The 22,573-nt window shown below is 59.7% G+C and overlaps 2 protein-coding genes across 2 annotated transcripts; both read left to right on the top strand.

Annotated features, from left to right (window-relative positions):
• Window positions 1-175: 175 nt before the first annotated feature.
• Window positions 176-6,977, top strand: EBI3 (Epstein-Barr virus induced 3). The gene is given in 7 exon segments (XM_019430831.2): window positions 176-978; window positions 1,801-1,924; window positions 2,995-3,041; window positions 3,044-3,123; window positions 3,125-3,173; window positions 4,191-4,348; window positions 6,596-6,977. Coding segments are annotated over 7 exon segments (678 nt in total). The 5' UTR covers window positions 176-911; the 3' UTR covers window positions 6,749-6,977.
• Window positions 6,978-8,603: 1,626 nt separating this feature from the next.
• Window positions 8,604-21,439, top strand: YJU2 (YJU2 splicing factor homolog). Its single transcript, XM_053898107.1, is given in 9 exon segments — window positions 8,604-8,734; window positions 10,532-10,632; window positions 12,300-12,444; window positions 14,306-14,440; window positions 16,516-16,697; window positions 17,633-17,756; window positions 20,412-20,474; window positions 20,476-20,557; window positions 20,711-21,439. Coding segments are annotated over 9 exon segments (969 nt in total). The 5' UTR covers window positions 8,604-8,710; the 3' UTR covers window positions 20,824-21,439.
• Window positions 21,440-22,573: the final 1,134 nt, after the last annotated feature.

A 22,573-nucleotide genomic window follows, 5' to 3' on the forward strand; every position in this document is an offset into this window, starting at 1 on the left:
GATGTCAAGTGAAGGCAGGATCCGCGTCTGCCCGGCCTGTGTCACTTTCCTCACCCTGAATCTTGCCTTGCTGGGGGCATCCCACCCCCAGCCTCCCTGCCCCTGGCAAGTCCCCAGAAATCCCCTGGGGTTTCTGGGATCTTTCTAGCTAAGGCAGGGGAGGCAGGAGTGTGGCTTGTCCCGGGGGTTTCCTTGGGTGTCCAGGGAAGGCACCATGTCTGTAGGGGCTCAGCCTGTCCCTTGGGATCCCTGTGGCTCTGATAAGGTCCGCAGGTGGGCCTCCGTCCCCGGGGCCTGCGTTTCTGTCTCTCTGTGGCCTGGCGTGTGGAGCCCTGGCCAGGGTGGGTCCCCACCACTGCGGTCGGGCCTCTCTTCACCCTGTCTCCTTCCCTAGGTCTCTGTCTGTCTCTGTGTCTCTCCTCTGTTTCCGCCCCTGTCTCACGGTCTCCCATCTCTGTGTCTTGCTCTCTCCTCTCTGTGTGTGTCCCTGTGTCCCTCCCCACAGTGTTCCTTTCTCATCCTTCTCCATGACATTGTCCCCCTCCGGGGGTTTCCCCGTCCCCGTCCTCGCTGCAGGCGGAAGGAAGGACTGGCAGCCGGGCTGTTGTGGGAAAGGCCACGGGGTCTCCACTTCTCTCTTTCGTGGCCTCCTCTCCTGCCCGCACCCTCGGGGCCTCCAGAGCCCCGCTGGTGGCCGCGATAGTGAAGGGACCTCCTCCGCCACCACCGCCGCCCCAGCCCCTGCTCAGCTCTCCACTGGCCCCGCCAACTGGGTGGGGGAGTCATATCTGGGGAAGGAGAAGCTGGGGCTTTGACCCGGGGGCTGTGCTTCCCCCCTCGGGTGGGACTCCAGTCCCCTGCCTCCCCAAGGTGCTCCTGCCCCAGCTCATGACAGCAGAGCCCGCGGAGTCATGGCCTCAAGACTCCTTCTGGTGCTCGCCCTCTGTGTGGGCTGCTCACCCTGCATCGGGAGAGAAGGTATGTGGGACCCCCGGGGGCCTGGGAGGCCAGGGCAGAGGGACGTTCCCTGGGGCCTGGAGGTTGCCTGCCATGGAACATTCTGAGCTGGGGTGGGAGCTCACACACCTACTGGATACCCGGTGCAGGGGGGGAGGCCGTTACCATCCCATTGCACAGATGGGGAAACTGAGACACAGGATGAGTCCCACCGCAAAGTGGCACCAGGAAGCGGCAGCCACAGCTTGGATGGAGGGAGAGAGACGGAGGGAGGGAGGGAGGGAACGAGAGACGTTTTAATTATAGCATCCATTTCACTTGCTTCGAAACAAAGTTGTTACGAGAGGGGCCACCCAGGTCCCCTTTGAGGCTCCTTAAACCTCAGTCTGGGGCGCCTGGGCGGCTCAGTCGGTTGAGCGTCCGACTTCGGCTCAGGTCATGATCTCACGGTTCGTGGGTTCGAGCCCTGCGTCAGGCTCTGTGCTGACAGCTTGGAGCCTGGAGCCTGCTTGGGATTCTGTGCCTCCCTCCTTCTCTCTGCCCCTCCCCCACTTGCGCCCTGTCTCTCAAAAATAAATAAAACATTAAAAAATTAAAAAAAAAATAAACTTCAGTCTCCCCATCTGGAAAATGGGCTAATACTTCCTTCCCAGGTGCTAGAGAAGGTGGGAGATGAGGCAGGTGCCTTTCACTCACGCACTCATTCATTCATTTCACAAACCTTTATTAGGCACCTACTGTGTGCCTGGCGGGGAGGCTGGCGCCAGGCACACAGTAGGGCTCGGACCATCCCCAGGGTGACTTTGAAAGCTCACCCTGCTCCCTCTCCCTCCGGGGCCCCAGCAGCCCCCACCCAGCCCAGGGTGCGGTGCTGGGCCTCTAGGTACCCAATCGCCGTGGACTGCATCTGGACCCTGCCGGCCTCTCCGCTCCCCACCAGGCCCACTTCCTTCATTGCCACGTACAGGTCAGAGTGCTAGGGGGGCCTCCGGGGGGGGGGGGGTTCCTGCTGGCCCTGAGACCAGGACAGCTGGAGGCTTAGGGAGACCTGAAACCCTCGGGACTCTGGAGCAGCACCAGCTAGGGGAAATACACTTCCTAAAATACAGATTGTGAGTCACGTGCCTTGTTTAAAATCTTCGAGAAGCCACGTTTAAAAAGGAAAGGGAAATTGTGAAGTTGACTTTGGTATCTTACTTCGGTAACGTCTAAACATCCCGAGGACTTCTCGTTTAATACGATGGGATGTAATTTAACATGCTTATGTACGATCCATGTATTTGCGTTTATGATAGAAGTTAATATTACTTAAGAGGATTCAAGAATAATTATTTGAACGTGTAGTCAATATTTTAAAAATTAAGGAGATATTTCACATCGTTTTTATGCTTAGTCTTCTTTGAAATTCCACATGCATTTTACACTTATAGCACGTTTCAACTCACGTGCTAAACATTCACTGGAAATTCTCGGTCTCTGGTTATGTTTTATAAAATTTGTGGCTGGGAAAATCGATTCACCCAACTGGGAACTTGACGTTGAGGGTAGATGAAATAAATTAGAAACACACCCTCGGTTGCACCAGCCATCTTTCAGATGGTGGAGAGCCACTCGTGGCCGGTGACCGCTGCATCCAACAGCGTGGTCGGAGCCTGTGGAATATTCTGGAAGGCTCTGGAATGTTCTGGAATGTCTCTAGAGTCTGAAGTCTCAGGGCCTCAGAACTCAGCAGAATCAGGATCTTCTTATTTCCAAACCTGTGATTCCATAGACCTTGGGATGTTGGAATTCTAAGGCTGGAACTTTGACATTCCAGAAGCCTGTAGCATCCGAACCCTAGCATCTCCCTGTGGGGCGGTACCCCTGGCCCTGGGTCACCACAGGCTCTGCGATGTTGGGGCGAACGGCTCCCTCAGGGTCACCCAGCCAACAGCAGGATCCCAGCCCGTGGTCCTCGAGTGCTGTCCGCACGGGGTCCGGGGCACAGGCGGGCCGGCAGGAAGGGCCGAGGCCCTCATACTGTCCCTGCGTGTCCAGGCTGGGCGTGGCTGCCCACGGGGAGAGCCGGCCCTGCCTCCAGCTGACACAGAGGCCACCAGCTGCACCATCCCAGACGTCCAGAAGTTTTCCATGGTGCCATACATACTCAACGTCACGGCTGTGCAGCCCCCGGGGCACCAGCAGCAGCTTCGTGCCCTTTGTTCCGGAACACATCAGTGAGTGTGGGCAGCGATGGGGGCGTGTGGAGGCCATCAGCTTGCTCCTGCCCCTCCCCCCTCTCACCACCCGCCTCCTGCCACCCATCCTGGGTCCCGTCAGCCCCACCTTTGTATTTCTTCGAGAAGAGACCCCACTTTTCCCCCATCCTGAGCCCCTGTCTGGCCCTGCACCCGGGTCCCAGACTCCAGCCCTCACCCCCCACAGTCCGTCCTCCCCACAGTGGCCACCAGAGGGTGCACACGAGCCTCCGAGTCGGGTCCAGCCCTCCTCTGCCCACAGCCCTCCAGGACTCCCAAGTCCTCCTCCCCTGGATCCCCAAGGCCCCGCGCACCTGCCGCATCCCCTCCCTGCCCTCCTCCCTCTCTCCTCCTCACTCCTTCTACTGCAGCCACACGCGCCTCCTCTGTCCCTCCAACACACCAGGCAGGTCCTGCCCCAGGACCTTTGCACTGTCTGTGCCCGCTGCCGGGAATCCTCTTCCCCCAGATCTCTCTGGGGGAGTTCACTCCCTCACCTCCTTCAGGCCTCTACTCATCTCCTCAGTGAGCTCCTCCCACCCCCGCCAACTCTCCGAGCACATTGCTGGATTGCAAACCCTCATATGTTGCTGGTGGTTATTAAGAAAGTCTAGGGGCACCGGGGGGGCTCACTCAGTTAAGTGGTGATGGTTGCACAAGTCTGTGAACGTACTAAAAACCACTGAACTGGAGACCAGGAAGGTGAGCTTGGCGGTGTGTGAATGACGCTCAGAAAAGCACTGCAACCCATTCTCCTCCCGCGGGCACTCTCGATCTTTCTTCCTTACCCTTCACGACCTACGGATTTGCTTCTTGTTCCTGGTCTTTCGCTCCAAGGGATTGACTGAGCTCCAAGAGGGCAGGGGTTGGGTTTGTGTTGTGTCCCCAGTGCCCAGGCCACCGCTGGACACTCAGTAGACCGTCGATAAGGATCTGGTTGCGTGAAGGAGGGAATCTCCCATCCCTTCCTGACCCCGCATCCTGCTTGCCCATCAGTCAAACCGGACCCTCCAGAAGGCGTCCGCCTGAGCCCCATCCCTGGGCAGCGGCTGTGGGTGCAGTGGGAACCCCCCCGGTCCTGGCCCTTCCCGGAGACCTTCTCACTCAAGTACTGGATCCGATACAAGCATCACAGATCTGCCCGCTTCCGCCAGGTGAGGAGGACGAGGGGAGGAGGGGAGGGTGGTCCCCGGGTAGAGGGCACCGCGGGAGCAGGCGGGCGCTGGGGCCTCAAACGCAGCCAGTGCGCCACGTGGGGGCAGCCCCGGGATTGGACTCCTGGCTGTCTACCCAAAGGGGCGGCAGATGGGAACGCGAACAAATCTTCGCACATACACGTTCACGGCAGCGCCGTTCACAGCAGCCGAAGCGTGGAAACTGCCCAAACGTCAACGGATGAATCAGAAACACACAGGCGTCCACCGCGCACGCGCGCGCCCAGCGATGCACGCGTCCACCGCGCACGCGCACCTCCCCGGGTCGCGAGCAGGAGCGAGGCGCCCCCACCCGCCGTGCAGGGAGGGAACCAGACACGAGAGGCCACGTGGTGTGGGCCCACGTGTGTGAAACGTCCAGAACAGGCTCATCCACGGACTGGAGGGGGGCTCGTGCCTGCCTGGGGCCGGGGGGGGGGGGGGGGGGGCGGGGGGGGGAGGTTGCTGATGAGCCCGTGGCTTCCTTTTGGGGCGATGGGATGTTCTGGAAGGAGAGTTGACGGTTGCACAACAGTGGGAAGGTACTCAATGCCACTGGATGGTATCTTTGGATGGGTGAATTTCATGTCATGTGACTCTCACCTTGCTTGAAAACAAATCCGTTGTTTTGCATGCGTACAAAGTGAAAAAACAAATAAGGGCAGGGTACTGAGAAGGTCAGCTGTGTACCAGACAGCCTGGGAAGCGGGGGACCAGGAGCTCAGGGCTTCTTCAGTCCTGTCCCATAGGCCTTTCTGGGAAGATGGAAATGTTCTCCGTCTGCACCCACAATTGTACCGCGAACCACACGTGTCTGCAAGGGGGGGGGGGGGGGGTGGGTAGCCAAGGATCTGGCCTTTTTTTTTTTTTTTAAGTTTATTTATTTATTTTGAGAGGGAGAGGAAGGCTATGCACGCGCGAGTTGGGAAGGGGCAGAGAGAGAGAGAGAGGAGAGAGAATCCCAAGCAGGCTCTGCACGGTCAGTCAGGAGCCCCACGGGGGGACGGGGCTCCAGCTCCCAAACCGGTGAGATCGTGACCTGAGCTGAAATCAGAGTCAGATGCTTAACCGACTGAGCCACCCAGACTGAGCTAAGGAAGTGGCTTTTAAGTTTTATTTAGCGTTCATTAATTTGATTTTAAATATTTTCGCAATCCTTAAAACTGAGACAGAATTTGCATGCCATAAAACTCGCCGTTTTAAAGTGCACAACACTATACGAAGCCAGTGGCTTTGAGTGTATTCGCAAAGTTGCGCAACCTTGAATCTAAATGCGAAATGTCAATCACCACATCCTGCGACCATCAGGACAGGTCAGGGCAGAGCCGAGAGGGAGCCAGTCAGGTCTGGGGCTAGGAGGTTGCCTCTGGGGGCTGGGATGGGTCGTCCTTGAGGATGAGGGGGACCCGGCAGGAGGAAAGGAAGGGCCAGGAGGAAAGGGCCGGCTCTGGGAGGGAGGGTGGGAATATCAGGCCAGAGAATTGCTGGGTGTGTGCCTCCCTCGTGCCCATGGGTTGTCGTCTACGGAGGTGGCCAAGTGAGGATGTGGAGAGGTCAGTGCCTCGGCAAGAAGATTTAGTAGATTTCCCGACAGAGGAGGGCCCTGGGGCAACATCAGGACGGTCAGGAGGCAGAAACGGGAGCCGGGCTGTGCCTCTGTTGGGATTTCCACGGAAAGGCAAGGCAGGACGAGGTAGACAGCTCGGGGTTGGCGAGTCTGAAGGGCTCTGGGCTGCACCAGCCCCAGAGGCTTTGAGGCAGGGGGAGTGCCGGCTTGAAAGAGAGAGGAAGAGGGGTGTGAGTCCAGTCGGCGGGTTTGTGGGTTTGTACGTGAGAGGCAGGCTCCTGGCCTGCTTGCGAACTCTGAGACTCGGCTGACCCTGGTCAGCAAGACGTTGAAGATCTCGAATCAGAAGATACCGAAAACTTAAAAACAAGGTTAACCCAGGGGGCCAGGAGGGAGCCCGGAGGGGGAGTGGGGTGCTGGGGTCTGGCTGCTGAGACAGCCTGGGGGCCCGTGCAGTCCCCCAAGGAATCCTGAACCGGGCGGCTCTGGGGCCAGGGATGGGGAAGGCCCAACGCGGTGGAGGGGGCCGCAGAGGACGTGTTTTTTGGATCGGGTGAGGGTCTGGGTCTTGCAGTTCTGTGCACAGCGGCCCCTCCCAGCCTTGTCCTTCCCACTGACCTGGCCCTCTCTTCTGCTCTCAGGTGGGGCCCATTGAAGCCACATCCTTCACCCTCAGGGCTTTGAGGCCCCAGGCCAAGTACTGCATCCAGGTGGCCGCTCAGGACCTCACCGACTATGGGGAAGTGAGTGATTGGAGTCTCCCTGCCACTGCCTCCATGATCTTGGACAAGTAGCAGGGCTTTCTAGGACCCCCAGAGGAGGGGTTGGGTCCTTGACGTCCAACCCTCCCCCTTCCCCACTGCCGCGGATGGGACCCAACTGGCCTGGATTCGCTGCTGCTGAGTTGCTGGGCCACTGTGGACAAATCACTTTGCGCCCCCCTCTGAGCCTCAGTTTGTCAATCTGTGAAATGGGGATGTACTTCTTTCTTAGACCCCAGTACAGGGCTTTATGAACTCTGAACGTGTGATGTCTTTTATTGTTTAACTAGAAAAAGACTGTTGTTGCTGGAATGAGGATTCCTCCTCCCTTCCTTCAGTAGACCCAGATGAGACCCAGAGAGGAGAGAATGGAGTGGGACACACACACAGCGACTCCCAGCATTTATGAATGGGGTCAGGGCTGGAACGGAGGCAGAGCCTGGGGATGGCGGAGTCCTGGGGCTGGGGGCAGGGGTTCTGCCTGGGATAGAGGGTGGAATCCGTTCAGTTCAGGCGTTCAGACCACCTACCTCCTGAAAAGCTGCCTGGGGGTGAGCCTCATTGTGGATGGACACAAAAATGACATGAATCTGGGAAGACTTCTCTAGGAGGGGGCAAAGCCTTGCGGACCGAAGACCAGAGAAAATCCACGGACTTGTTTGTGAATTTCACTCGGAGGTCACCTTCTCCGAGAAGTCTTTCCGGACCACGTCGTCTATGGCCAGCAAAGTCATGGCCCCCCAAAGATACCCAACTCCTAATGCCCAGAATCTGTGAATACAGTACCTACCATGGCAAAAGGGATTTTGCAGGTGTGAGTAAGAATCATGAGAATCCTTAATTTGACGATTAAGGATCTTTTATTAAGTTAATGAACATCGAGGCGAGTTACCCTGGATGATCCAGGGGGCCCCAGGATAATGACAAGGGCCAGAGGGAGAGAGAAAAGGTGATGTGACAACAGAAGCAGAGACCAGAGTGATGCCAGGCCATGAGCTGGGGAATGTGGGTGGCCCCTGGAAACTGGAAAAGTCAAGGAAACACATTCTGCCCTGGAGCCCTCCTCCCATCCACTTTAGACTTCTGACCTCCAAACTGCAGGCTAGTAAACGTGTGTGGTTTTAGGACAGGGAGCTTGTGATAATAACCTCGCAGCAGCGACAGGAAGCTCATACACCATCTCAGGGAGCCCTTCTTTCCACTGTCCCAACACTGCCCTGTTGCATTATCCCCAGATCCCTTACCAGGTGTTTGGGTGTGGGAGCTGGTGTATGTGTGTGCAGGGGATGTGTGTACGGGAGCTGGTGTGCGTGCATGTGTGTCTGTGTCTCTGGTGTGTGCAGGACAGGTGGCTTTGGAGCTGGTGTGCGTGCACGTGCAGGGGAGATGGGTGTGGGAGCTGGTGTGTGTGTGTGCGCGCGCGCGCAGGGGAGGAGGGTGTGGAGCCTGGTCTCTGAGTGTCTGCCGGGGACTCCAGGTAAACTTGGACGGGGTGGCGTCCAGGGTGCTCCTCTGCGGACACGTGCAGCCCGGGGGCGCTGACCCCAGTCCCCAGGTGAGCGGCACGGGAACACGTGTGGGTCCCCGCAGCCCAACACACAGCCTAAGCGCTCAACGCCGACCTCGGTATTCGCGCCAAGAAAGAGCAAACAGTAGGGAATGTCGCGAGCAGCGGCCACGGCGCGTCACGACGGAATACTTAGGAGCCCCTGCTCACCTCTAGGGGGCGGAGCGCCTGCCTTGAACTTCCAATCAGCCGGCTCCCGGAGCTTTTGTTGCCAACTACCGAGGTTGCAACTCGGAAGAAGAGAGAGCCGGAGTCGGGTCTTGACAGGCGGGGATCTGAGCCAATGAAAAGGGAACCTGCGTATGCTCCAACCAATAATAGAATGAAGGAAGTGACGTCAGCGGAAATACGAGGGACGGTTAAGGAAGTTCGGCGAACCCCGAGCCTAAGCGGTCCTCTGGCCCTTGTGGGAGGAGTAGGAGGCAAAGATGTCGGAGCGAAAAGTTTTAAACGTAAGTATTTGGTGACTGGGGCTTTCTACCCGAGAGGGGACATCTCGGAGCTCCGGCCTAGGTGGGCTTCCTGTACTTTCCTATTGGAACCTTTTTCTTTTCTCCAACGATCTTCCGCAGGGCGTGGCTTTCAGACACCTCCCAATCACCTTCCGTGAGGGGTGGGCCTTCGCGGTGTTTGGGGGCGGAGCTTAGGCTATTTACCAGGTCACGTCCTCTGATTGGATGTTCCGAAGGGAATTAGCCAATCATTTCCCCTGGGTGGGGGGGTTCGTCTTGAAGAGTATCGGTGTTTTCCCCACGCCACGCCCCAGGGCCGTGGCTCCCGGAAGCCCCGCCCACATACGGGTCTGGCTTTGCTCAGCCCTCGCGTTCTGCTGGCGGGGGAGCCTCCTACCTGTATTGTGAAACGGGGACTTTTGTGAGGTGGAGGGGGGCTCAGAAGTCAGCATGCGGCTTCTGGAAAAGAGAGCTCTTGAATTTCCAGTTCTTGTCCCCACCCCCCACCCCTCAGAAATGTCAGGGGGTGAGCTCCCCAGCCTGGGGGCGGGGGGGGGGGGGGGGTAAGTCCAGGATGTCAGGCCAAGAGCCCAGATCTGCAGGGTCGGTTTGATGCTCCTTCCTGCGGCTCAGCGTTCTAATCTTTTAAACATTCATGTTAGGAATGCACCCCCAGCCCCTTCGCAGTCCAGTTCAGGTGCTGGACTTCGTGTCCCTGAAAGTCCTTCCATCCTGAGGATCCAACTGGGAACCGTTTCTCTAATTTACTGGTGGATAGTTCTACGCGCCGGCCGTTGCGCGAGTGGCACGCACATCGCATCAAGGAGGTGGACGGGTTATGTCCATTCAGATGAGAATGAGGCGCAGAGAGAGGGGTGATAGCCACGGGGTGGAGGAGTCCAACCCAGATCCCTGGATCCATAACCTATGCACCACTGTACCACTGTTTCCCCCAGAGTCCCGTCCCCGCAGGGACTCAGTTTCCTCCTCTGTGAAATGGGGACGTCGCACCCCGTCTCCTAGAGTCTTTGCAAGGATTCTGTGGGACATGGCAGGTAAAGTGCTCCACGTGGCATCTGGCGCCTAGTAGGTGCCCAAAACACAAGCTGCTGTGTTTTCTGATTGTCCGTTGAAGTTGTTTTTATAACCCCAAACTGCCTTCCCCGTATGCCCCACCTCAGCCTCCCGTGCCGGAGTTAAGACAGCAGAACTGAGGCTGCCGTCGTCAGAAAGGCAGGCTGGCGAGGGTGGACCTTGGCTGGCATCCGGGAACTTGAATCTCAGGCTGGTTCCCACTGTTCCCTGATGAGAATGGTTCCCTGGGCTCAAACTCCGTACGAACAACGTGGTCTACGCTGCGCGTGGGCCCTCCTCCTGGAGTCTAGAACGTCAGAACCTGCGAGGCCGTGGGGCCTGCGTGAACTTCCCTCCGCGAAAACCCTGGGCGCTGGGTCCCCGTGAGCCTCCGTGGGAGACACCGTCTCACGTGTGTTGTCGTATTTCATTACTGGGGTAATCAAGCACGTCCTGTGTGAGCCCGTTGGGAGAAGACCCTGGAACAGTGCGTCTAGTCTCCCCGGACCCCCCCCCCCCCAACACACACACACCCTGTTTCCTTTGCTGATTTCTCTCTGTGTCCTTTTGAGTGGTTGCCATAAGTACGAGCGTACGCGGAGTCCTAGGAGCCGTCACACGAAGTCATCAAACCCCGGGGCGGTCCTGGGGACCTGGGTCTGGCGGTCCCCAGAGCCCTTCCCTGTGGCTCAAACAGCTCCCTGCTGCTTTCACTTCCCACAGAAATACTACCCGCCTGACTTTGACCCGTCAAAGATCCCCAAGCTCAAGCTCCCCAAAGATCGGCAGTACGTGGTGAGGTTGATGGCTCCCTTCAACATGAGGTGAGTGCCCCCCCCCCCCCGTGCGCCTCTTCATGTGCCCCCCCCCCCCACATGACAACCCAGTGAGCACGTGACTCGACCAGCCGTCACCTTCCTCAAAGTTCAGGATTAACCCCCCCGGATCTTGATCATTGGTAGTTAAGTGTGTTAAGCGGAGATGGGGCCCTGGGTACTAATTCACCTCCTCACAACAGCCACGCTCCTTCATACCCCAGGACCTTTGCACGGGCGGTTCCTTCTGCCTGGAACCCTCTTCCTTCTTCTCTCACGTGGCTGGTGCTTTCTTCACGCTTCAGGTCTTGGCTTAAATCTCACCCCCTCAGGGACGCGTGGCTGGCTCAGTCTGTAGAGCATGTGACTGTTGATCTCAGGGTTGTGAGTTTGAGCCCCACATTGGGTGTAGAGAATAACAAAAAAATAATAAGTAGCTTAAAAATATGAATATTAAAAAAACAAGAAACCTTTGGGGCACACGAGTGGCTCAGTCAGTTAAACATCTGACTTCGGCTCAGGTTATGATTTCAGGGTTCATGACTTCACGCCCCGTGTCGGGTGAGCTCGAACCCCACTTGGGGTGAGCCCTGCTTCTCTCTCTCTCTCTCTCGCTGTCTCTCTCTTTCTGTCTCTGCTCCTCGTGGGATTCTCTCTCTTTCTCTCTCTCTGCTCCTTGCTCACTTACGCCCTCCCTCTCTCAAAAAATTAATTATTTACTTATTTTAATTAAATCTTAAAAAAACAATCTCACCTCCTCGGAGAGGCCCTCCTGCCCCCCATCTGACCCCTTCCGTGATCCCCTCTCCCTCGCAGTCCCCAGATCTTGCCCTCTGCCCTGCTTCCCAGCGACCGCCTCCCCAATGCTGAGTCCTACAGATTTTCACGTTTCCGCATGTAGAAGTTAGATATACCGACCGTCACAGACCCCTGGTTGAGTGAAATTCAGCGTTTATATATTGTTAGTCTGTTTCTTGCTCTCCTTCGTTCATTCGTTTTGTTTTTAATTCAGCAATCACTCTGGGTGCCTGCTGTGTGCCAGGGCCCAGGCTGGGCCCCAGGGATGCTGCGGGGAAGGAGACCGGCAGAGCCCCTGGCCCGCGGAGCCCACAGTCAGAAGCGGTGGAGATAATAACCCAGTGTTCAGGCACATTCACGCCCGGTGTACATGGGACGTGTGAATCAGGCATGAGGGAGGGTGACTGAGTAGGTGGCAGGAAGGGAGGCTGCTTAGCTGATGTGGTCAGGGACACGTCAGAAGACACGCCAGCAGGGCTGGGGTCTGAAAGGTGAAGGGTGTCCTGGGCTCTGTGAAGTGCAGGGCAGAGGCCCGGAGGCGTGTGGCTCCTGTGGCTTCCCTCCTGGTGGCACCGAACCTTGTGGAGGCTAGGATGCCCCATGAGCGCCAGCCAGGCTTCTGGGAGCGTGTGACCGGCGAGTCTCAGAGGGTCTGGATCGTCCGGGTGCTTCCCCAGAAGGGGACCCTGGGACCAAGACCCAGGCAGGTAGGAGGAAGAACGGGCAAGATGGGGGGAATCTGAGGCAGGCTGCCGTTGGAGGGAGGGAGCTCCCCGTCCCTGGAGGTATGCAAGCAGCCATCCGCCAGAATGCCCGAGCATCCGACCGCAGGAACCCGGGTACCGAACTGGCACAAGTCCCTCTGTCCCGCCCCACAGGTGTAAGACGTGCGGAGAATACATCTACAAGGGCAAGAAGTTCAACGCGCGCAAGGAGACCGTGCAGAACGAGGCCTACCTGGGCCTGCCCATCTTCCGCTTCTACATCAAGTGCACGCGGTGCCTGGCAGAGATCACCTTCAAGGTAGACGCCAGCCGGGCTGGCCCTGCCCCCTCGGGGGCTCCCCGCCCACCCTCTCCCCGCAGGGAGTCCCCCTTTCACTTGATCCCCAGGAAACAGAGGCATTTTGGGGAGTTGTAAGGGCAGAAACGCAGAAGCAACCCACATGTACAGTAACGAGGGACTCGGGGAGCTAGTGACCATGCGGTGAGGAGCTGTACCGCCGGTGACCCTCACGACTGTGCGAGGATTTGGGGAGAGGACGAGGAGAGCCTCCCGCTCTCTCTTCACGTCCTTACGTACTATCTTCTCCCCATACGTTCTTCCCTTTGGGTTAATGAACAAGATTTGGGTAAAATGAAGAAAAAGGACATTGAAAGAATTACATATTTTGATTACTTTGTATTAAAAAATATTTTTTTAACCTTTATTTTTGAGAGAGAGAGACAGAATATGAGCAGGGGAGGGGCAGACAGGGAGGGAGACACAGAATCCAAAGCAGGCTCCAGGCTCCGAGCTGTCAGCACAGAGCCGGAGGCCGGGCTCGAACCCACGAATGGTGAGATCACGACCTGAGCCGAAGTCGGACATCCAGCCGCCCCTAAATTTTTTAAAAAATTTTTAAAGTTTATTTTATTTGCCTTTGAGAGAGACAGCGCTAGTGGGGAAGGGGCAGAGAAAGGGAATCCCAAGCAGGCCCCCCCCCCCCCCCACGCTGACGTCGCGGAGCCGGATGCGGGGCTCCCACCCACGCACGCGCTGTGAGATCACGACCCCCACCGACATCAAGAGTCGGACGCTCGCCTGGCCGAGCCACCCAGGCGCCCCTGTATGAGTTTGTTTAAAGACCAGAGGCACTGTGGCAAAATGTTCGAAACCGGGCTTCCTGGTGGAGAATTTCAGGCGGTTACGTAGCGAGGGGGACATGGAGGGCGGGCGCGTCCCCGTGTGAGGTAGACACAGCTCAGACGGGAGTACGGGCCCCGCACCCGCAGATCTGGCCCCCTCCTCTGCCCGGCCGGGCCCCGTGCGTGGAAACGGTCGCTCGGAGGTTTCTTGTACGGCGTCCAGGAGAAGCGCTGCGCGCGCACGCGCGGAGCGATCACCCTCTACCCGGCCCTTTTTGGTTTCGCGCTGCGTAGACGCCATGTAGATTTCCGCGTTTTCCCCAATGCCACCTTTCCAGCGCGGGGGTCTCGTCCAGGAGCCCAGCTTACATTTCCTCCCTCTCTCCATTTTATAAATGCAGACAGGGGCACGCTGTGCACGGACGCGATGTGTGATTTAGAATTGTGAAAGGCGCGCGCACACACAGCAGAGGCATACGTGTGCGCGCACATGCACACAGCAGACAGGAAGACAGGATGCGCGCAAAAACCCAGAGACTCGTATTTGCAATCGCGGGGAGGGCGGCAGGGGGGCAGAGGGCGGGTAGAGAGAGGTGTGAAAGTCCAGGCTACAGAATTTGGCAGTTTTGGCGAAGGGGACAGGAGCTCTAGAAAGCACCAAACGAGCCGAGTGTTAAGAAAAGGAGGGGCGCCCGAGCGGCTCAGCCGGTTAAGCCTCCGACGTGGGCTCAGGTCATGATCTCAGGGTGCGTGAGTTCAAACCCCGCGTCGGTGTCTGTGCTGACAGCGCGGAGCCTGGAGCCTGCTTGGGATTCTCTCTCTCTCCCAAAATAAACTAACTAACTAGCTCAACAAGTAAATAAACTTTTTAAAAAAAGGAAAGAAAAGAACAGGTGGGAGGAGGAGTGAAGCATGAGAGAAGGTGTCCCGGGCTGCGGGCTGTGGGCTGGCAGGATCTCTTGACGCCCAAGGACACAGGACTGACGTCTGTCCTCCCCCCCCCCCCACCCCAACCACACACTCCCCCCGCCTTACAGACAGACCCAGAGAACACAGACTACAGCATGGAGCACGGGGCCACCCGGAACTTCCAGGCGGAGAAGCTCCTGGAGGAGGAGGAGAAGCGGGTGCAGAAGGAGCGGGAAGACGAGGAGCTGAACAACCCCATGAAGGTAGAGCCCCCGGGCCGCGGCCCTCCAGGTCACCCCCGCCACCCCCTCCCTGCCGCTCGCGCACCCTGCGTGGTCCCGGGGCTGCGTGTACAGGACCCGACTCCTGGGATCCGCTTGCTAGATTGGCTGCCAGTCACCCTCCGGGAAGAGAGCTCATCCAGGGCCTGCCCTGCCGCCCGAGCCCCCTGATCTGGGTCCGGAGCACTTGGGCCACGTGTGGGAGCAAGCCCGGGGCGGGGGCCACCTGGCAGGCAGCAGTGGGCGGCCCCCAGGAGCTGGGAGCAGCCCCCCCGTCCAACAGCCAGCAAGACAGCGGGGCCCTCAGTCCCTCGGCCGCAAGGAACCGATTCCGCCAGCGGCCTGAGCGAGCTCAGAAGAGCAGCCTGGGCCCCCGGTGAGACCACTGGCCCTTGCCGTCAGCCTGGTGAAACCCTGCCGGAGAACCCAGCCGTGCCGCGCGGCACCGGCCTCCTGGCCCACGCTAGCGGGCAGACGGGGAGATTCGTGCTGTTTTAAGGCACTGAGCTGGTGGCAGATGGTCATGCAGCCAGAAGAAGGTGATACAGGGAGGCAGGAGGTCGGACTGGAGAACACAAGGCGCCGTGTTAGCGCGGGAGACTCCGATGGCCGCGGGCCGTGGAGCCCAGAAGCGTGGGAGGCACCGTTCTCTTGAATGTTCGCTGGCTGTGTGGACTTGGGCAAGGCACTTGGCCTCCCTGTGCCTTGTGTTGCCTTCCTCAGAAAAAAGAGAGCATCTGTGCCCCTTCCGATCTCCCCGACCCGCATGATGCCGGCTATTCCTGCGCCCCTCTGCCAGGTTTCTGAGCTGCCGCGGGGGACCTGATGCGACGGGTTCAGCAGGGTGGCGGGGGCGGGGAGGCGGGCTCTGCAGGGGCTGCGTGTGCCCGGAGCTGCCTGCGTGGTCGCGTCCATCCTTGTCCGCCCACACTGGCCCCGGGGGTTACAGCCTAGCGAGTCGCCCCAAAACTGCAACTTTACCTAAGAAACATCTGTGATCCTACAGTTTCTGAGGGTCAGGAGCCCCGGGGAGCTGAGCCGGGATGGGGGGCTCTGGCCCGGGGTCTCTCATGAAGTCCCGGTCAAGCCACATCTTCTGAAGGCTCGACCGAGACACCAGAGGGGCTGTTTCCATGCTGGCGCCCTCAGGGAGCTGGCAGGGGCCTCCGTCTCTGCCACGCGGGTCCCTCCACTGCACTGCCCGAGCCCCCCCCCCCCACCCCGACACTGAGCACCCGCACCACGCAGCACCGCCCTCCCCAAAGCGAGGGATCCAGAAAAGCGGGAAAGGCGCCGCCCTCAGAGCGACAGGCCATCATTCCGTCTTGCTCTGCTCCCTAGGAGCGGGTCACGGAGTGCGGCCCACACTCGCGGGAAGGGAATTCAGGCTCTGCTCTTTCAAGGGAGGAACCTCGAAGAACCGGGGGATATACTTTCAAACCCCCGGGACCGCCACTTCCCAAAGGCTCAGCACAGGGTCACGCGGCCAGGAAGCGGCCAAGGGCGGGCCCCACACCCGGCTGTGCCCGGCTCCGAACGCCCCTGTCTCGGAGACGTGGGCTGGCCTTGCCCCTCCGAGCCTCGACAGAAACGGAGCTATCGCAAGGATTAAGTGACCTTCCGTTTGGAAACATCTCAGCCTGGCACACAACAGTGGCTCAGGGTGTCCGTTTTTAACCTTTTTTGTAACTATTTTTTCAAGTGGGCTCCGTGCCCAGCACGGGGGTTCAGGTCCCGACCCTGACATCCAGCCGCCCGCCCCACTGACTGGGCCGGCCGGGCGCCCCTCCTCTTTGCTATATATATCATTTCATGCTGGAGCCAGGCTGGCAGCCGAGGCCGACTGGCCCCACCACTGACCAGCCACGCGGCCTCAGATGACCACTCCCCGTGCCCGGGCCTCGGTGTTCGGAGCTGTGAGATGGGTGCAGCTCGGGCAGGAGGCCCCCGAGCGGGCGCTGTGGATGGAGGCGGGGTGGGGGGGGGGGGTCTCTCCCTGGCGGGTGCCGAGCCCCACGGCCCCCGCAGGCGCACGCAGCCCGTGTCCTGCCCGCCAGGTGCTGGAGAACCGAACCAAGGACTCCAAGCTGGAAATGGAGGTGCTGGAGAACCTGCAGGAGCTCAAGGACCTGAACCAGCGGCAGGCGCACGTGGACTTTGAGGCCATGCTGCGGCAGCACCGCCTGTCCGAGGAGGAGAGGCAGAAGCGGGAGCAGGAGGAGGACGAAAGGGAGACCGCGTGAGTCGGCCGGGCGGGGCCGGGCGGGGGCCAGGGTGCTCTGACCCCCCTCCGGCCCTGCCTCTGCCTGGAACACCCCCCCTTCCAGGTCTTCCCGGGCTCCCTCAAAGGCCGCCTTCTCCGGGAGGCCTCCCCCATCCCCCCCGCGTCTCACTTTCTCAGGGCGTCTGTGTCGGGGTCCCCAAGGCCCCGCCCAGGTTTGGTGATCTGCCAGGAGGAGCCTCAGGCCCGGCCTGCTCTGTTCACACTTTGTGCACGGCACCTACCACCGGGGAACCTTCTCCCGGTTTATGGCCTCCCTCCCTCCCGCCTCCAGAATCTGAGGTGGCTGGGTGTCTGCATTCGCAGGGCCTGGGACAGGGGCACGGAGTAGGTCCCCGTGGCGTGGGCGGGTCGGCGATACGGTGATCCGCAGTGAGAAGGGTGTATGTTTATCTGGCACTTGCTGAGTGCCGGGCACTGGTTTGAGGTCGTCCTGATCGTTCTGGCAGTCGAGGGACTGCGGTGTGGGGCGCTCCAGGCGCGGTCCCGACCGAGTCACCCGGCCAGGGTTCGGGTTCAGGTAGCTGGTGCCATCGGCCAAGCACTTAACCACTCGCTGTCCTCCGTGGACAGAGATTTTTTTTTTTTTAACGTGTATTTATTTTGAGAGAAAGAGGGAGCACAAGCAGGGGAGGGGCAGAGAGAGGGAGAGCGCGAATCCCAAGCAGGCTCCATACTCAGTGCGGAGCCCGACGCGGGGCTCGATCTCACCGAGGTCAGGACCTGAGCCGAGAATAAGAGCCCGATGCTCACCACACTGAGCCACGCGGCACCCCCAGAGGAGATTGTTTTTAAGGCGTTTGTGTGCCCCCACCCCGCCTCCGGCACTCACGGGTGTCAGGAGGGGCAGCGCGCCCCGGCAGGACATCCCAGGCCCACGTGCCGTCCCACAGGGCCCTGGTGGAGGAAGCCCGGAAACGAAGGCTGTTGGAGGACTCGGATTCAGAAGAGGACGCTGCTCCTCCTGCCCCGCCTCGCCCGGCCCCGCGGCCCAACCCCACCGCCATCCTGGAGGAGGTGAGTGCACGCCCGGACCTCCTCCGCGTGTTCTCAGGTTAATCTGAGAGGGTGGGCCGGGGGTCGGCCTAACCTGGTCTCCAAAGGCCAGACCGCGTGTGTCGTAAGGGCTCAAGTCCGCCGTCGCAGCCCCAAACAGCCCTGGATCTTGCGGGAATGAGTGGCCGTGGTCACGTGCCGGTAAAACTTCACGGTCAAGACGGGCTCTGCTTTACCGGCCGCTGCTTCAGCCGCTGCAACAAGTGAGACCCTCCAAGGTGGAGACCTAAGAACTCCGATGTTTGCCTGTCAGCCCCTCGAAGTTGTTCATTGGCTGGACTAACCTCCTGGCCACACGCAGCTGCAGAGAGCCCGGGAACTGGGGCCTGTAGGCGGCCTGTGCTGGCAGAAAGGAGGGGAGAGAAGGATGTGGCAGGTGGACTTTGCACCACAGCTGTCTTATCCACCAAGGTCAAGGCCACTCTTTTTTTTTTTTTTTTTTTAACGTGTATTCATTTTTTTTTTTTTTTTTTAAATTTTTTTTTTTCAACGTTTTTTATTTATTTTTGGGACAGAGAGAGACAGAGCATGAACGGGGGAGGGGCAGAGAGAGAGGGAGACACAGAATCAGAAACAGGCTCCAGGCTCCGAGCCATCAGCCCAGAGCCTGACGCGGGGCTCGAACTCACAGACCGCGAGATCGTGACCTGGCTGAAGTCGGACGCTTAACCGACTGCGCCACCCAGGCGCCCCAATTAACGTGTATTCATTTTTGAGAGACAAGAGACAGCACGTGAGCAGGGGAGGGGCAGAGAGAGAGAGGGAGACACAGATTCCCAAGCAGGCTCCAGGCTCTGAGCTGTCAGCACAGAGCCCGACGCGGGGCTCGAACTCACGAACCGTGAGATCGTGACCCGAGCCAAAGTCGGACGTTTAACCGACTGAGCCGCCCAGGCGCCCCTAGGCCACTCTGGTTTGTTAACTGAAGAAGGGGGTTAATGAGGGAAATCGTTTATTTTCATTTAAACGTATCCGTGGTGCGGCTTACTAGATTGCAAACCCCGCCAGTGGATAGGACCCCAGGTGACAAGGGTTTCAGCTGCACAGGGGTTACTTTTCTCTCCAGCGACAGTTGTGCACAGCCATCCGGACAGGGAAGGTGGCCCCACAGCACGGGGCCCAGGCACCTGCCTTCTTCCTGGTTCTGCTGTCGGTGGGGGTGGGGGGGAGGGGGAGGGGGGGGTGCCCTCATTGCATGGTGTCCCAGTGCCACCTTCACATCCTGGCCGGAGAGGAGAGGGGCGGGCAGGGGAGGGGGACTTTCCGGGGCCGCCGCACATCCTGCTGCTCACATCCCATTGGTCAGAGCCGAGCCACCTGACCACATCCTGCTGCAAAGGAGGATGGGAAAGGTAGTCTTTCCGTGGGGTAGCCATGCTCCCGCTGAGTTGCCCCTGACGGTCAGCAGAGAGAATGGTTCTGGAGGTCGTGCGCTGTCCTCCGTCAGTCTTTGAAGGCTTCATTGATGTCCCATCCCCCCCAGCCCCGTCACAGGCGTCTTGTTCACGCCTAGTGTGACAACCGACTTTCCTTTTGCACAATATGCCTCCGTCAAGACTTCCCAAACCTTCACCGAGACCCTTACGGAAGCTCATCTGTCCGTCCCTGTGTCCTTGGTTCAGTTTAGGGGCAGTGAGCGCAGCTGGCAGGGACGGGTTTCGAACGAGTGCTCACAAGCGCGGGCGCCGGCCTGCTGTTGGGGGCCGCGTGAGACCGTTCAGTGATGCCGGGTCAGAAAGCTGCTCTGTCCCCCGCTGGGCCGCGTCTGTCCTGGTCGCCGCTCTCGGGGCCCCGGCCAGCACGCAGATTGCGACAGGGCCGCCCGAAGCCCCCTTCGCATCTCTGCCTGTAGCTCCTCCTCCTCGCTCTGATGTCAGCCCGGGTCCACTCTCTGAGGAGACCTGTCTCCACCGCCCTGTCAACAGTGGCTGCCGTTCCCTCCACTGTCGTGCCACGCTGACGTCCTGCTGTCAAGACGGGTGTTGTCCTGGTGACCTACTCTTGTCCCTCCTCCGTCCTCCCTCAGATGGTGGGCCCCGCGAGGGCAGCTCCAGTGCCAGGCTCAGACAGGACCTCCCGATCCAGGGGATTCGTTTCTCTGTTTCAACATAACTGACAAAAGGGGTTCCTCCCAGTACGATTGAAGAGCTGGATGTGAGGCTGAGCCCCTTTCTGCCTTCCCCTAACTAGTCCCGAAAGTGGGTGCCTCCGTTTCCCCTCTTTCCATCAAACATATTGATAGAGCATCTTCCTGCCAAGAATTACGTGTGGGCACTGTGGACCCAGTTGTGAACAGGACAGGAGCCCACAGCATGGATGGATGGGGGGGGATACGTAATGAGGCAGAAAAGGGTGAAAGGGTGCTGGGGGCGTGGAAATACAGCACTCACTTGAGCTTGAACTGTGGAGAAAGGTTTCCCAGAGGAGCCAGTACTTGGGTGGGTATTGAAGGGTGAGTAGGAGTTCGCCAAACGCATTAGAGGAAAAGGGGCATGGCAGGTGGAGTGAACGGAGTGAGTAAAGGCATGGAGGTGAGAAGGTGTGTGACTTAGGATGTGCGGGAGAAGGGGGATCTGGGACAGCTCACCCACTCGTGTCCCCTCCACTTACCCCCAGGCTCCAAAAGCCAAGAGGAAGGCGGAGAGCTGGGAACGGAGCGTCGGCACCCTTGGCAACAGGCCCCCCGCTGTCGGGCCTAGTCGTGGTGAAGAAAACAGACCCGGGTCGCAGCACCAGGCAGGGCCAGGCGTCACCCACCCCCGGTAGGTGCTCCGGGGTCCCGGGGTCGGAGCGCAGCACCTCAGAGGGCCGCCAGGTGGCAGCAGCGCCCCCAGTGCTGTTGCCGCGTGCTGGGAACCCGCGGAGGGGGGCGAGGGAGGGGCGCCCCCTACCAGGCGCTCTCGCCTCTCTCCCAGGCCCCAGGAAGAGCGGGAAGGCGGCTGACCCTGCACCCTGGACGCCCGGCACCTCCTCCCTGAGCCAGCTGGGGGCATATTCGGACAGCGAGGACAGCAGCGGCAGCAGCTGAGACCCCTGCCCAGGCCCTTCTCCGGGTCAAGGTCAGGTGTCCGTAGTCAGCTGCTGGTCGGCAGGAGGCCTTGGCACCAACCAGGGCCATGAGCGGACAAACACAAATGTTCTCGGAGGCTGGTCGGGCCAGCGAGGGCTTCCACCCCCGGACTCGGTTTCTCCCCTGTCCCCCCCCACCTACCAGCCTTCGGGGCCCTCGGGGTCCCTGGCTCACGCTGCCGCCCTCCTGGCCCTCCTTCCGGGGCTGTGGCATCCCTGGAACAGCCCTCGGCTTCCAGCAGGCTTTTGCGGTACTCCCCGGCCTCCCTTGGATGGCAGGGAGGGGTGGGCGGTGTTTGGGGCCCGCCCCCGTTGCCCCGCCCACGCGCTAGCTCCGCCCCCTCCTGCCCCGAAACCTGCAAACCAGTGAAAGGAAGCTGCCGCCTGGCCTGGGCACTTCCGCCGGCTACTGAGGCGGGGCCGCGGAAGCACACGTGGCCAGCGTGGGCGCCTGGCTCTCAGAAGCTGTGAGTCGATCAGGGTTTGTTGATCGGCCTGAGTTTGGGGATGATTTGTTATGTAGCACTAGATGGCTGACACGGTCACGTGACTAGTAAACCTGGTTCCAAAGCTCACGTTCTTTCAAGGCTGCCGGCTGTCAACTCTGGTGTAATTCTCTTCTGCTTCAGCCTCGTCTAGTCGAAGGTCCTGTGTTCCCACCAGCTTCCTTCACAACCTGACACCCCCCCTTCCCCCATCTCTCCTGCCGCTCCTCCCGGGGTCGCTGACGTCAGCCCTCCTCTCACTCATTCACTCGGCATTTGATAACGAGGCTTTGTGCTTCTCGCTGTTTGCGAGATGAAAAGCCCCCACTTTTTCTTTTAATTAAAAAAATCCTTCTAATGTTTATTTTTGCGAGAGAGCGAGAGAACACGAGCGGTGGAGGGGCAGAGAGAGAGAGAGACACACACACACACACACAGAACCCGAAGCAGGCTCTGAGCTGTGCGCCCAGAGCCAGACAACCCACAAGCCGTGAGCTCGCCACCGCGGGAGCCACCCAGGCACCCTGAAAAGACCCCGCTTTGGGGGGTCTGCTTTCTGCTTTCCTACGATGGTTTGTGTGCTTTAGTGTGACTTGAGGTGACCTGGGATCCAGCCAGGGCTTCCGATCAGGACCCGGGGGGCCTCCGCTGTGAAGACAGGGCCGGTGGGGGGCGGGAGCCTGCTCACCCCCGCCTGGCGAGAAGTGGAGGCTGGAGCGTTTACACCCCGGAAGTCCACGCGTGCTGGGAAGCTGCACACCCCCCGCCAGAGGCCGGCACTGCCTGCTTTCCCCACGCTCCGCGACGCCCGCGACGCCCGCGACGTGCCTGTTCAGACCAGCGGTGAGGGTAAACCGTCCAGCCGGAAGAGGGCAGGAGGCTGGGCCTCTCTGGTTCGCTCCGATTCCTCCCTGCAGACGTCCCCGTTCTGGGGCCACCCTACTTGTAGCCACGTACACGTGCCATCGGTTACCAGGGTGAAGAGTATCGACTCCATCCTCCCGCCTACGTTAGCGAGCCACGGTCGGTGGGCCAAACGTGGCCCACAGCCTCGTTTTGTAAATAAAGTGTTATCGGCACATAGCATGGCTGCTTCGCTCTGCAGTGGCCGAGTTGAGTAGGGAGGACAGGGACTCTGACCCGCAAAGCCACCAGGTCAGCCCACCCCTGCCTGGGTCGCCCAGCTCTGCACTTCCTGCTCCGCTCCCCCAGCCTCCACGGGAG

Source organism: Panthera pardus, unplaced genomic scaffold (genome assembly GCF_024362965.1).
Source record: "Panthera pardus isolate Hobbes unplaced genomic scaffold, ASM2436296v1 HiC_scaffold_8, whole genome shotgun sequence".
Lineage (NCBI taxonomy): Eukaryota > Metazoa > Chordata > Mammalia > Carnivora > Felidae > Panthera > Panthera pardus.